Source organism: Carex rostrata, chromosome 11 (assembly GCF_964058835.1).
Source record: "Carex rostrata chromosome 11, lpCarRost1.2, whole genome shotgun sequence".
In the NCBI taxonomy this organism is placed as follows: domain Eukaryota; kingdom Viridiplantae; phylum Streptophyta; class Magnoliopsida; order Poales; family Cyperaceae; genus Carex; species Carex rostrata.
The window spans coordinates 843,190-858,856 of NC_135928.1; the positions used below are offsets into that span (position 1 = coordinate 843,190).

Here is a 15,667-nt window from a genome sequence, read left to right on the forward strand (position 1 = left end):
ATCCGAACCTCTCACACAAAAGTGTTGCTTATGTCCGTAGACTAAAAATTGATTCTCATACCTCTATGTGATTAAGTGAAAAGAATCGCCAATCTTTCAATTTTACTTGAATTCGTGGAATCATAAGAACTCAACTTTATTATAATTTTAAAATGATCTTAGTACTACATTCGGAGTAAAATCAATTTAAATTATCATTGAATCAGTTCAAATAAAAAAATTCAAATTATTAATTTTTATTTACTAAACGAGTTAAAAATGTGCGTTAATTTTTTTTATAAGTCAATATCGTATAATACAAAAAAAAAATAATAGGTAAGATTACATGAAATATTACCAGGCCAAATTAACGTTTGACGACTATATATAGACATCACTATCGGGTTGAAAATATTAATTGGATTAAAAATGTGCATTAATTTTTTTTTATAATTTAATATCGTATAATACAAAAAAAATAACAGGCAAGCTTACATGAAATATTACCAGGCCAAATTAACGTTTGACGACTATAGACCTCACTATCGGGTTGAAAATATTAATTGGATTGCGGATATATCAGTACCTAAACCCGATTCATACGATCGAACTGTCCGTATAAATAGATTTCTCAATCAAATAGTAGTTATAAATGGACCCCTTGTATGACGTCGGATTGATACACCAGTTTGATTCCATATTCCCAACCACATCTCTGTAGGCCGCATTCGGGTCGGGTAACCCATTATTTAGATCCATATCCAACAATCTAGCTGTAACACAAAACCCACCAAATAATGAAAAATCAAAATAGAATTTATTAACATAATGATTAATGACATATGTCTTCAGTCAGATATACTTCAATAATACAAATTACAATACAAGAATAATGGATTGCATAATGTACAAACCGGGTAAACAGGTTTAATTATTTATACTGCTCCGTAGGCTCCCTTTTACAAACCCTATAAACATTAACTCTTGAGATAAATCAATCATTAACATTACCAACTCTTGCTACAAAGTACAACTCACCAGAGAGAGAGAGAGAGAGAGAGAGAGAGAGAGAGAGAGAGAGGATGTCGGATTGGGGGCCGGTGTTCGTCGCAGTAGTGTTGTTCGTGCTTTTATCGCCGGGGCTGCTTTGCCAGATGCCGGGTAAGAACCGAGTCATCGAATTTAGCACGTTGCAAACAAGTGGCCTTTCCATTTTCATCCATTCCATCATCTACCTGGCACTCATCGCCATTTTTCTCCTGGCGCTTAATGTTCATGTCTACCTCGGATCATAAGTTGCTTAATTAATTTCCTTTCCTAGTTTTCTTTTTTGGTTGGTATTTTGTTTTTGTTTTCTTATGTTAATTGTGATATATTCAAGAAATAAAATTGAGGGTTATGTTGAATTGTTGATTCTCTGCTGGAATTGACAGCTCACAGCTATGCTTTTTGGCTCTTCTGATATTAGTTATTAAGGCATGTATTATTTTAAGGTGAACCAATTAATTCATATAATTAATAGTCATCCTGATCTCTGATTATGTTCTTCGTATACTCCTACTTGGGCTAACTTATATGATTTTGAGTATATATATATATGCTAAGAGAAATAAAATTAAATACAGTTGAATTACACTTTTTTTTTCCCAGTAATTGGTTATTTACATATGAGAATGAGAGAGCTAATTAAGTATAACAACGAAGCCAAAGCTAGTGAGCATTAAGAACATCTATATTGGTAATTTTATTCTAAGTTCAAAATTTAGGTGCATGGCAATTTCATTTACAATTTTAAGAATGCATGATAATTTCAGGAAAGTAGAATAAATTTTTAGTGAAGTTATTTTTAAAATGTTATGTTGGCAAAACTAATATTTCTTTTTCACTAATCCATCTCAGAAATTAATTTATGGGATGTATGAGAATTTCATTTTAACCTTTTTAATGCTAAACTCAATCAAAATTAATTGTATGAGGTAGTGCAGTGCTTTTAAAATTAACTTTAAATTAATTTCAATTATTTTGCTAAAAAAGAGATTACTTTCATTTATTTATATTTTAATTTAAGTACATTATATAAGTAGAATATTAAATATAAATGAATGTACTGTGTTGATTAGGTTTCTTTATTACTGGAATAGCATGCATTCTGAGCTGGAAATCACTTGTCGATGCAAAATATGGATAGAGACATGTCACCGACCTCTACAACTTGTAGTCCTGATGGGTTAAAAGATAGATAAAAGAAAAAAAAAAAGGTCAAAAAGATGGGATAAAACGACAAAATTATGAAGCCTTAATTTATAGCACAGAAGATTTTATTTTATATTTTTAGTTTCGCATGTATGATGCAAGAACATGTTAGGTGGTCAGTTTGGTACAATAATTATTACTTTGTTGGGGTCCAACCAGGGGAGGAAACAAATACACAGACATGTGTTAGTTGAGACTCATGCAAGTCATTCTGATCAGATGACATGCATGTTTATATTGACCAATGCAAGTCTACATAGAATTAGGTATTGGCTTTTATATATATATCCGAACAGTCAATTCAATTCATGTACACACTAACACTCTGATCGGAAACAACGGAACATAAGAAATGAGTTCATTTCATTAAAATGAGATGAATAGAAATGATTTTGATTTGAAATTTTCTGATCGGAAACTATTTACAAGTGAGTAGAATTCATTTTCAAGAGGAAAAAAATCATTCATCATATTTGTTGAATTTATAGAAATTGTCATTGTTAGAATTTCCGAGAACTAAGAAAATGAATGTTAAATTGAAAAAAAAATTTACTGAAGAACGATACAAATTTGGAGAAAAAAATTCAATACCTCGTCGGACCTCCTGATGTGAAGAAAGGAGATCAATTTCACCGTGCAGTTGACGAAGGAAGAGAAGAACGACGAGGGTAGACAAGTCTTCTCACGAGCAAACAATCAATTCTCGCCAAATACCTACGTTTTGGCGGAGATTTGCTGACGCGATTTGAGGGTCGAAAAGTCGCGTAAATTGAACTCTTCTCTAGCTTCTCCTTCGCTTCCGATCACGAACGCGACATGCGATTCTAATTCTATTTCGCGTTTGTTGCTCCCTTCACCTTTCCGATCAGAGGGTAAGTTACATAAAAAAAATTAATTATATTTATTTTTTAATTTTCAATTTTTCTTAACTTTCTTGAAAAATGAGGATGAATTACAAAACATGTAAACTTTTTAGTTAAACTTTGATTTTCAATAAAAAAAAATTTGATATGTAAATCTTTGCATCAATTATTCGGATGTGCAAAACAAAAGAAGCAAGAAATGTCAAGGTGAATAGGCCCATAGAAAACTCGGATTAAATCGGCCCAATATATTGGGCCGGAGAGATAATTTTAAATTTCAGTCGGAATGGGCGCAATGAAATAGGCCCCTTTGAAAGATTGCCGTATTGCGTATAGAGATACGAGTGAGTCTATGTTATCGTGGGTTGGTCCGTAATATGGATTAATATTTTTGTTTTCAAAATTTTAACTGTCAATCTGAACCGTTCAACATGATTTCCATATGAATATGTACTTGCAGACCAAATTTTATATTTTTTAAGATATTGTAGAAAATCACTGTTTTTGGATGGTTTAGAATTTTCTACATATTAATATGGGACTTGATCAGAAAATTCTGAACCATCCAAAAACACTGATTTTCTACATATCTTAAAAAACAGTACAAAAATTCTAAAAAATATAAAATTTGGTTGCAAGTACATATTTATATTAAATTATATTGACTGGTTTAGATTGACCATTAGAATTTTGAAAACGAAAATATTAATCCATATTATAGACCAAATAAATGGTGATATGCATAGTACCGTAGACTCACTCTAGAGACATATATAAATGTCAGCGCAGAAACATAACATAAAGAGCAGGGAAGGTCTTTTTTCAGTTTTCAATTTATTTTTCCATATTCATAGGCCATAGCCGATATGGCTCAATTTTTAAGCTTGACCATTATATATATTTTCGCCGTTAAAAAAAATAAGGAAACATACATTTTTCCTAGGGGTGTCAATGGATACAATACGGATTGGATGGGGGCATTTTCATACACGTACCTATTATGATAACAAAATAAAATCTTAATTCTTATCCGTCTTTTCGAATATGATACTTGTCGGATAAACGGATAAAAAAATGCCATTGACATCTTGATTTGTGCTTTCGGTATAATATTTTTCAAAACAAGAAAAAAAAAAAATAATGAATACAAATTTGTATTATAAAAATTTAATAAAATATAACATTTTATTGTATCATGTATATCTTCATACAAATATATATTTATATATATAATTTTATTTTTTAAAATTATTTTATAAGATAACGGGTAAGATTACGAAATTTTTTTTTTTATCATTATTTGTGTTTTTGGATATGATACGGGCCGGATAAACAGATAAAAGGGTGCCATTGACACCCCTAATTTCCCCCTACTTCGTCTTTAGGTAATTAAATAACCAACGAGGAAGAATAAACTGATCCAAAATTTTAATAAAATTTAATGAATTTTAATAAATTTAACAAAGTTGAGTAATGTATTGAACCTGATGTTCCTGTGAAAATAAGGATCGATATAGATGAATGAAACAGAAAACAGAAAACACCAGTTGCTTAGACACAGAGATCAGCTGGATATACATAATCAGTTAATTATTATGTGGATATAATATTTTCTTTTTCATTTTCATAATATAGTTTCTAGCTAAAAGCATGACGGTATGGAACTATAATGTGAGAATAGTCTAGAACATAATCATGTCATATCCAAAACGATTACTCCATAAATCCAAATAACTTAATTAATTTTGAGGTGCCACAACCAAATATAAGGCAAACAGTTTTTGCTTATGGGGAAAGATCGATACACATGCAGTTACAAGATTAATAGCAACAAAAGAAACGCTTCATCCTCTCTCTCTCTCTAAATATTATATGTAAATCACAATCAATATCAAGCGGCATGTATATGAATACCGATAGCCACAACAAGTATAGTCAATAAACAAAAGAAAAGGATAGCATGAACAAGAATAGACATGCCACTCGTGCCCATGTTGCCAAATTCGATCACTCGATGATGTGCAGGAAGTTGGAATAGCAGTCCTGGCGACAACAGTATGAACAATATCACCGCCACGACTATCGGGCCCCAATCTGTCGATGGAGACATTTTCCTTGTTGTATGTGGTTCAGATATTGTTAAATCCCTATGTTGCTTTTCTCTCCTTCGGTGAAAAAAAAATATGATGGATGGAATTATGTATGATGACTTGACTATGGTGGACCCACTATGGCTTATATGCGGAGGTTCTTAATTAGTGGTATGAAGAGGCAAGGAATGCCATGCCATGCTTCATGGCTAAGAAACTAGAGAGGAAGGAAATGAGAGGGGGGGTACCAATTAATTATGTTATAATTTATATGGAGGGTATTGATGAGGGGTGTTTGTATGAACAAATGGTAAGAAAATTAAGAAGCAAGAGATCTTTTTAAAGTTGTGGAGAAGGCCTAAAGTGATAAATTTGGATGCCATTGCTGTCTTAATTTCTCCAGTTGATGCCACATCAATCCAAGAGAAAACAGTATAAAAGGGAAAAGGAAAAAAGAACAGGAATGAATTGAAAGAAGGATTGATTGCCAAAAGATCAGTAAACCGTGTGAAGAAAAGGAGATTCCATGCTTCATTTGTTGATAACTACATTTTGGAATTGCTCTTTTATTAATTTGTTTAGTCCTTGGCACTTGCTTTGAATTGACGCACAGTCGCACACAAAATACTTTAGAGCATCTATATTTATAAAACTAAAATAAAATTATAATAGAAATAACTTAAATTAATTTAAAATTAATTTCAAAAGTGATACACTTATGCAATTAAATTGATTGTTTTTGGGGTTCAGAAATAATTAAAAAAAAAAATCTCATACATCTGAGAAATCTTTCTCTTTATGAGATTACTTATCATTTGAAATTGGAATGAAACTGTCACCCCTGATTTAAAATTGGACTGCAATAACAAATATAGATGCTACCACTAGATAAAAATGACTCAAAACTGAATTTCCTGGCAAACTTATATGGGTAAATTAGATATTTTACAATGACTAAAGCATGATATGAATAGATGTTTTCAACAAGTTCTCTTTTTTTTTTTTGCCAAGTTACTAATGAGGGAATAAGCTGTTTAGTTGAGAGCTCTTTTTTGAAAAAATTGAGTTGATTTAATTGGACTGTATTTAAATCGAACTTTTAAAAAGCCCATTCAGGGTGTTAAGTGCTTTCGGCCCGTTTAGTAGAGAGCTTTTAAATTACTTGGAAGCCTTTTCGGCCTTTTGCACTTGACCGGCGTACAGTTATATACACCTACTGATTTGGTTAAAGAAAAAACCCGATTGGTTTCCGAATTCAGATAATATGCAATGCAAGGGCTGTAAATGAAAATGAGCTGAGTTTCAGCGAGTAATTTCTAACTCATATTTAGCTTATTTAATTAATGAGCAAGTTAATTCGAGTTGAAATGACAATAACGAGCTGTAAAATCAACTCAAGTTGGTTCACAACTCATTTATAACTCGTTTGACTAGTCAATTTCTTTAGTTATAGTTATATGCTACTAAAAGTTTATATAAACACAAACAATTCAAATTGTTTAGAAAGAATTTATTTAAACACAAATAATTCAAATATAATTAACAAAACAACTAACAAAACAACTAACAAAACAAACAATTCAAACAGCAGCTTAGAAGTCATTTCGAATGACATGAGATTTATTGTGAAGAATTTTGTATAACTTGAGTTGTTAATAAGCGAGTTAAGATGTACTCAAACTCAGCTTATTTATTAAACGAATTAGTCAACTTTAATTGTAAATGAGCGAATTAAAACGAGTAATTAGTGAGCAAATTATAAGAAAATTACGTGTTTGAACGATTTTGTACAGTCTTATAGGCAATGAGTAGAATTACATCGGAGTCGTTACAGCGATTAATACATTGATCCACATGTTACAACTATTAATACAATTATTACATCGGAGTCGTTACAACAATTAATACATTGATTCACATGTTACATTTTATATAATTAACAATGTCTTATATGCAAAGATAGATAACATTGTTAATTATATAAAATTTGACTAAGAAAATTAATTTTCTCATATTTGCTGATGAGCTTTATTATGGATAGCTATCAAACATATAGTATGATGCTATGATTGCCACCTGACACAGCTAATCTATATATGCTATGTATCTTCTGCCCTATTGCTATCACCTCCGCTTCATATAATTCTGCCCTATTTCATCTATTTAAAAAAAAAAAAAAATTTGATATTTTGTAATGATAGCAAATCATTTATTTATTTTAAAAATAAATGAAGTATCTTAGAATTTGAATATACTAAAAATATCACAATAACATATTTAACCGGAATCAATAATTCAAATTCCAAACATTTTTTTTAGTAACATACCAGAAATAAATTAAATTTTTTTTTACAGCTGAAAAAAAATCATACTTAAAAAATATTTCGGAGTCTTTCTAGTACATCTAAATTATAAGATATTTTATCTATTTTCTTTGATATTTTTTTTTTCTAATAATTCAAATTATTACTTGTTATTTTTATTTTTGAGAATTATTCAACAAATCAATAAAAAAAACTCAGCAAAACAATTGAAATTTTTTTGTTTTTACGGGTCGCAATGACAAAGCAATGACAAATGGCGGCTCTCAAAAAATGGGTCCGTCATTTACATTGCGACCCGGATAAATATAGAATTCTCACAAATCAGTGGTCTTTTGATTTATTTTATTTTATTTTAGAGTATTTTTAAAAATTTCAGTGTATAGGCCGAAGAGCAAGTAAATAATAATGCGTGGTCGTCCATCTCCATTTGTTCCAAAGTGACACTGTCCATTTGATTGAGCACGAGAAGAAGGATAACAACTCCGTTGGTTGTTTCAGAAAAAAAAAATTAAGATAGGTGTTGATTTTCTGAAGGTTATTATTATTTTTTTTTTGAAGGTTAATAGGTGTTGATTTTCACGTAGTTGCACCGCCTCAGAGATGTTGAAGAGCTGTCGGATATAATTGTGGTTGCCCAGAGCCCCTCTCGATCATGTTGAAGCCTCCATAGCCATACGAATTTTGAAGTTGTACGTTCATTGCCAATGAAAAATTATTCTGGCCAATCCTTGTCATGAGATATTGATAATATGTTTATGTCTGAATTAACATTTTCATTACAGTTCGTACTTCGTACTAGCTAGAGGTTTGCTAAAATCCGTAGCGGGTTATCCGAACCCGGTCTGTTCGTACCCGCTGCCCGGAGTATCCGTACCCGAGGCCGGGTATAAACGGGTACAGGGATACGGGTATGAGATGACCCGGATCCACCTTTTTTGAAAAAAACCCGCACATACCCGTACCCGCCAATACCCGTACCCGCTAATACCCGTACCCGCCCGTTGTACCCGCCGCCCGTTACGGGCGTACCCGCCACCCGTGCCCGAACCCGTTTACCCGTGTACCATACTCGTTTACCTGTTTTTTTTTTTTGAATTTGAATTTTTCAAAATTCCCCCCAAATTCAATTTTTTTTTTCATATTTTTTGTGACTGCACGTGTATCTCCATTCTATTATTAAGCACGTTGGGTGTCCGATCCGCTAACGGCTACGATTGAGAGATGAAACTTCGGATTTGATCTCAGCTCTCCAATTACATAATTTGTCTTCTTTTGATTAAATGCATATCTTTTATGTATAGAAGTCTAAATTTAGTTAAAAACATACCCACCACATGTGCTGCCACACGATACCTTACAATTTAAAATGAACAAATTCTGAAATTTAGGGATATATTTTTTTGTTTCCTTATTCCTTTATTTTCATATTTCTCATCTTCAATTGAGAAGACTCCACCTTCTATTTTCTTATTTATTGTTTCCTTACTTCTTCGTTTCTATACGAATCACAATGGAAATCATTTTTTTTTAATTTCCATATTTTTCTTTCTTTCTTTCTATACATATTGGTGTGGGCAATTTAGAATATATTTCCAATATATAATATATCAATGTGTGTGTGTGTGTGTATTCTAAATTGGAAACAAAAAATAATATAAATTGGAACATGTGTGTGAATATATATTTTTCTTATAATATGTGTGTGTGTATATATATATATATATATTCGAGTTAGGCTGGGGTGCTATGGATAGCATAGTGGCCTCTATGCTACGGCTCAATATTCGAGTTTTCAAAATCCAAACGGTCGATCCGAACCGTTCATCTTATTCTCCATATTAATATCTGCTTGGAGACCAAATTTTACATTTTTCTGAATTTTTTTACTATTTATTAAGCCACTTTGAAAATCGCTAATCCAACGGTTTTACTGTTTTGTGCAGCCACCGTTGGATCAACAATTTTGTAAAATACTTAATAAATAGTAAAAAAAATCAGAAAAATGTAAAATTTGGTCTCCAAGCAGATATTAATATGGAGAATAATATGAACGGTTCGGATCGACCGTTTGGATTTTGAAAACTCGAATATTGAGCCGTAGCACGGGAGGCCACTATGCTATCCATAGCACCCCAGCCTAACTCTATATATCCTATACATACAAACGATAACACTTTTTATTTATATTTTTTGATATCATATTATATGTTGATATTGAATTGTTGTATGATATTTGATATTAGATTCGAATCGACCTATTATTTGATATCATTGGTACTTAAAAATAAAGAATCATCACATCATCAAATTGTTATGAGAGATCACGATTAAAGTTAATTAAAAATACATAATCATATAAATTTTCTATTAACATGTGTTTTAATTTTTAGATAATTATTATTTTCATTGATATATTTGTTTCTTATAATATGTCCCCGTTGTAACACACGGGTATGATACTAGTATATATTCATGTATGAACTTGTTGTACATATTTTTGAAAAATATTATTCAAATTAAAAATTAAAATTGTAAATGTGTTTTTAATTATTTAGATAGGGCACGTATTAAATTTTAATCAATTTAAAAAACGTTTAGCCTTCCAGCAAATTATTTTTATTTTTAACCATTAAAATTCTAATAATTTTATGATGAGCTAACAATCAAATTCCAAATTTTATTCAGATTTTAAAAATCAAATTATAAACACGTAATAATATTCGTACGACACTGTAAAAAAAAAACCCGAACCCTACCCGAGGTACCCGTTACCCCTACCCGAGATGGGCACGGGTATGAAACGGATAAGGTAGAGTTTTTTTTTAAAAAAACCCACCCACCCAACTTGGACTTACGAGAGTAGCGTGAGAAATTTTGGAAAACATGAGATTTAATGCGCTAGATAAAAGGGGTAGTGTTACTATTGAAGATCGATGGATCTGAATCTTATGGCACACTGCATAGCCACCCATGACCGTGTCTTTGGAACCTACAAATTAAAGAAAATCGTACGTAGTTTGTGATTCACTTGACATCAGCTCGATCGTGCTGGACTAAATTGTCAACTCGTTACCAGAATAAGATAAAACATGTAAATATTAACTGCGGAGGTGTTTAACATTATAATTTTTTGTAAATAACATTTTTTTTAATCAATAGATTGTAATCTGCCAACCTTCAAAAAGGTAAAATTATTTATCAACTCTTTTCCTATTTTTTTCACTCATATAATAATTTTTTTTTCGAAATGATAGTGTTGGAGGACAAACCATCTAATCTCATTTTTTAATTTCTGATATTACAATTACAGACTTTTTTTCATATGAATTTCAAACAAATAACCTTACACACAAAAGAACACATGTCTTTGTTAACGAGTTATGCGATGATAAAGTTTGTGGCAAGAAAAAAAAATGAAATTTGTTTCTATTTTATGATTTATTAGAGCATTTACATCCCTGAAACTATTAGAGTTTCTAATCTGACGTGACAGTTTCTAATCCAGTTTCAGGGATGTGGGAGAGTTTCTTATTTAGAAATTATGCAGAAAAATTTCTTATTAAGAAACTGTTTATAAACTCTATGTTGGCCAAATGATTGGCTCAAATTGTTTCTCCTTTTTAATTTGTTGCTGATGTGGCTTAATAGAAACTCTAAAATAAGTTTCAGGAATGTGAGAGTTAGAAACTTTAAAAACTATAATTTCTAAAAAGTAGTTAACAGTTATTTAAAAATCCTTTTGAGTTTTAGGGATGTAGATGCTCTTAGTGACTCACAATATCAAATTGATGAAACTATATAATCTATATGCGGTTCACAATACAAACGAATTGTTAACGAGAGAGCATCTCCAATTCAGCAATTGAAATTAATTGCTAAATTAGCAATTATGAAAATTTTAAAAATTAAGCAATCCACTCTTACATTGTTGCAATCAACCAAACAATTGAGAATTAAACATTTGGCCAACTCATCTTTAGAAAATGATTTCTTATTAAACAATTATTTCCAACAATTGCTAAATAAGCAATAGCCATACAACCCAGCAATTACAAAAATAATTAACACATCAACATAAGCAATCCATAAGCAATCACTGTTGGAGATGCTCTGCAGCTCCGACTTAGCTCCTCCTAACACACGACCATAGTTCAAAATTTATGTAATTCGACTCGGTTCGGCTCGTTAACGGCCTTATGTAGAGTTAGGCTGGGGTGCTATGGATAGCATAGTGGCCTCTATGCTACGGCTCAATATTCGAGTTTTCATAATCCAAACGGTCGATCCGAACCATTCATCTTATTCTCCATATTAATATCTGCTTGGAGACCAAATTTTATATTTTTCTGAATTTTTTTAGTATTTATTAAGCCACTTTGAAAATCGCTAATCCAACGGTTTTACTGTTTTGCGCAGCCACCGTTGGATCAACAATTTTGTAAAATACTTAATAAATAGTAAAAAAATTCAGAAAAATGTAAAATTTTGTCTCCAAACAGATATTAATATGAAGAATAAGATGAACGGTTCGGATCGACCGTTTGAATTTTAAAAACTCGAATATTGAGCCATAGCATAGAGGCCACTATGCTATCCATAGCAACCCAGCCTAACTCGCCTTATGTAATATGCAACTCGTGTTTAGTTGGTTGAAATTCATGTGAACTCCGGGCCACGTTGCAAAAAAAAAAAAATAATAATAATAAAAAATCAATAGTATCAATTCCCGTGATTATTGACTGCTTTCCCCATAAATACAGATATAATAAAATAAAAGAAAGAATTTGCAATGATGTTGACAAGTACCAATGTAGGGTCGCATAGGCATGACTTTTTGAACATGGGACACGTATAAGATGCAAAAGATGATACACGCTATCAATATTTTACTTCATTTTGATAAAATTATTTGATCGTGTCCTGAAAGTGACCAAGATTTGTTTGTTGTCTTAATGGAAACAAGTAAATAGACATGATCCCTTTAATGCCAAGTCACACTCTCTTTTTTCATTTTTACTTTTTTTTAGTAAAGGACAAGTTTGGGTAACGACTAAATATTGGTTTGTTGCTAGAGGTGTCGATGGGTACGGATAGTGTGGAAGCATTTTTATATCTATACTCATTAAGAATAATCTTATTCATATTCTATCCTTATTTATTAAAATTTGACTTTATTCTACCATATTCTTACTCGTTAAAATTATTGGTTAACGAAACGGTAGCGAGTGAATAACGAATAATACCACTATAATAATTAATTTTATTATATTTTACAAATAGAACATCAAAATTCATTTATTCCGCACATATGCAATGATATTACTAATAAAAATAAAAATAAATGTGTAATAAATTTCAACTAAATTGTATTTTTTTTTTATAAAACAAGACGATTCAAAAACAAAAATATATCTTCCAAAAAATTTAATTATTAAATTAAAGAACAAGACATACAAATAAAAATAATATGTTTAATATTTTTCTTACAATAAAAACAATATACTAAATAACAAAAGTACTCACTAATTATTGCTCACCTCAAACATTACCATATTATTATATTTTATATAATTACCCTATAGGGTAACGGATATGAAATAGCTTTTATCCGTACCCTCATCCGTTTAGCTAACGAAAAGAAATTATTACCCATATCCATACCCAATAAGCTAACGAAAAAAAAACCTTACTCATACCCGCCTTATCGAATACGGAATGGGTTGGGTAAACGACTAAAAGGGTATCATTGACACCTCTATTTGTTGCCCACTATGTAGATAACAAAAGTGCAATTATTATTATTATTTTTTGGCTAAATTAGTATTTTATAGCAATAGCTAATTTTTAATGAGTAAAGATTTTAGTCCCCGCTGATTAGTCCTTTATTAGTCCCCCTAACAACCTATTATCATTAATATGCAAAGTCAATTGTGCTTGACTCCTCTCTCTCTTCCGATAAAAAAAGCAAAATCATATTCACGCTCTTCACGGCCTTCACGGCCTCCGCCTCTTCATGTCCTTCACGGCCTCTACCTCTTCTCTTTCTCGGCGTGGTGCACCGTGGAGATCCGACAAGGAGAGCGTGGTGCACCGTGGAGATCCGGCGAGGAGAGCGTGGTGCACCGTCGCGATCAAACGAGGAGAGAGTGGTGCACCGTTGAGATTCAGCGGGGAGAGCGTGGTGCACCATTGGAGGGGGTCCATGCTAGCCCATCGAAGGTTGTCACAGTGCAACATATGAATACTTTATTAGTTAGATATGAATATTTTATTAGTTAGATATGAATACTTCAGTTGTTAGATAAGCATACTTCATGTTACATATGAATACTTCTTGGAAGAGGTGGGATGAGAGAGATGAATCTGACTTTGAATTTTGAATTGTATAAATTATTTCGAACATGTATGAATACTTCGTAATCGTCAGTATGAATAATTCTTTAGTTAGATATGAATACTTCATTGTTTTAGATATGCATACTAGTCTGTTGAGAATATTTCTTGGTCCCAATCTGGATAGGTGTGAATATTGTTAGTGTCATGTGTGAATACTTCATTTGTTAGATATGAATAGTTATACGAGGAGGGTTCAAATGCATCCAAATTTTTGTGCACCCAAATGCACCCTATCTTTCAAATCTTTTTTCTCCGTTTTCAAAGTCCGAATAGTCAATCCGAACCGTTAGATGCGATCTATATATTAAGATGTGATTGGATACCAAATTTTAAATTTTTTGGTACTTTTTTACTATTTATTAAGCCACTTTGAAAATCGCTGATTTTACATTTTCTGGACCATTGGATCAGCGATTTTCAAAGTGGTTTAATAAATAGTAAAAAAATTCCAAAAAAATGTAAAATTTGGTATCCAAGCACATCTTAATATATAGATCGCATCTAACGGTTCTGATTGACTATTCAGACTTTGAAAATGGAGAAAAAAGATTTGAAAGATAGGGAGTATTTGGGTGCACAAAAATTTGGGTGCATTTGAACCCTCCTTTAGTTATATATATGAATATTTCATTTGTTAGATATTGAGTACTTCATTAGTTAGATATGAATAATTCATTTGTTAGATATGCATACTTCATGTTAGATATGAATACTTCTTGGAAGAGGTGGGGTGAGAGAGATGAATCTGACAATGAATTTTGAATTGTATAAATTATTTCGAACATGTATGAATACTTCGTAATCGTCAGTATGAATACTTCTTGGAAGAGGTGGGGTGAGAGAGATAAATCTGACTTTGAATTTTAAATTGTATAAATTATTTCAAACATGTATGAATACTTCGTAATTGTCAGTATGAATACTTCATTTGTTTAGATATGAATACTTCTTTATTTAGATATGAATAATATATAGATTTCCTGTAGTGGTCCCCAATCTTGGCAAATGTCGCTTTCAGACGATTGCAGTCCCCAATCCAGGCTGTCACAAGACGTCAGCGGTCCCCCTGGTCGTTACTGGTCCTCTCCAGCTTGTGTTTACATATGACGAATGATTCTGATAATAAGTATGAATACTATAAATTCGTAGGTATGAATACTATACGTTTTGACTATTAATAAAAATAACATTAATCTTGCTCTTTGGTGGTAGTTTAACTATTTTTTTTGTCTTTTAGTGCGGGGGACAGATAGGGGACTACTTCGGGCACTGTTAGTCGATCCCATTTTTAATATTGCGTAAAAGAACATGAAAGTATAAACGAAGGAAAAAATTAACCTTAAATAATCTGTCTTGTTTCCTCTTACAAAACTATTAAAAGATAGAAAAAGAATGTATTTTTTCAATTGATTCCATTGCAAAGAAAATATAATGTAGAAAAGAAATTGACAGCTGATTTGTTACAAAATTGAAATCAAAAGTTCCAAGTGATTACTGACTACGAAAAAGAGGAACAATAAAAATTTAATGTACATTCAAATTTTATGGTGAATCTATTTAATATTTAAAAAATATATTTAAACTTCAAAAACTAAATCTGTAAACGCTTTTTAATTATTTAATTTAATAAGAGGAGCATCGAGTTTGACAAAATAAAATATTTAGCCGCAAGTTAAATATTATGAAGGTTTTATTCGTCGAGTTTTGACAGTATTTTGATGGACTATAAATTGAATTTCAAGTTAACTCAAATTAAACACAC

The 15,667-nt window shown here is 31.4% G+C and overlaps 2 protein-coding genes across 2 annotated transcripts; one reads left to right on the forward strand and one right to left on the reverse strand.

The window, feature by feature from the left end:
* Positions 1-990: 990 nt before the first annotated feature.
* Positions 991-1,385, forward strand: LOC144562376 (uncharacterized). The gene has a single exon (XM_078311597.1). The coding sequence runs from the start codon at positions 1,062-1,064 to the stop codon at positions 1,272-1,274; it is 213 nt and encodes a 70-aa protein (XP_078167723.1). The 5' UTR covers positions 991-1,061; the 3' UTR covers positions 1,275-1,385.
* A 3,476-nt stretch (positions 1,386-4,861) lies between these two features.
* LOC144561828 (uncharacterized) lies at positions 4,862-5,443 on the reverse strand. Its single transcript, XM_078310928.1, has one exon. It carries the CDS (start codon positions 5,203-5,205, stop codon positions 4,987-4,989), a length of 219 nt encoding a protein of 72 aa, XP_078167054.1. The 5' UTR covers positions 5,206-5,443; the 3' UTR covers positions 4,862-4,986.
* Between the last annotated feature and the right edge of the window lie 10,224 nt (positions 5,444-15,667).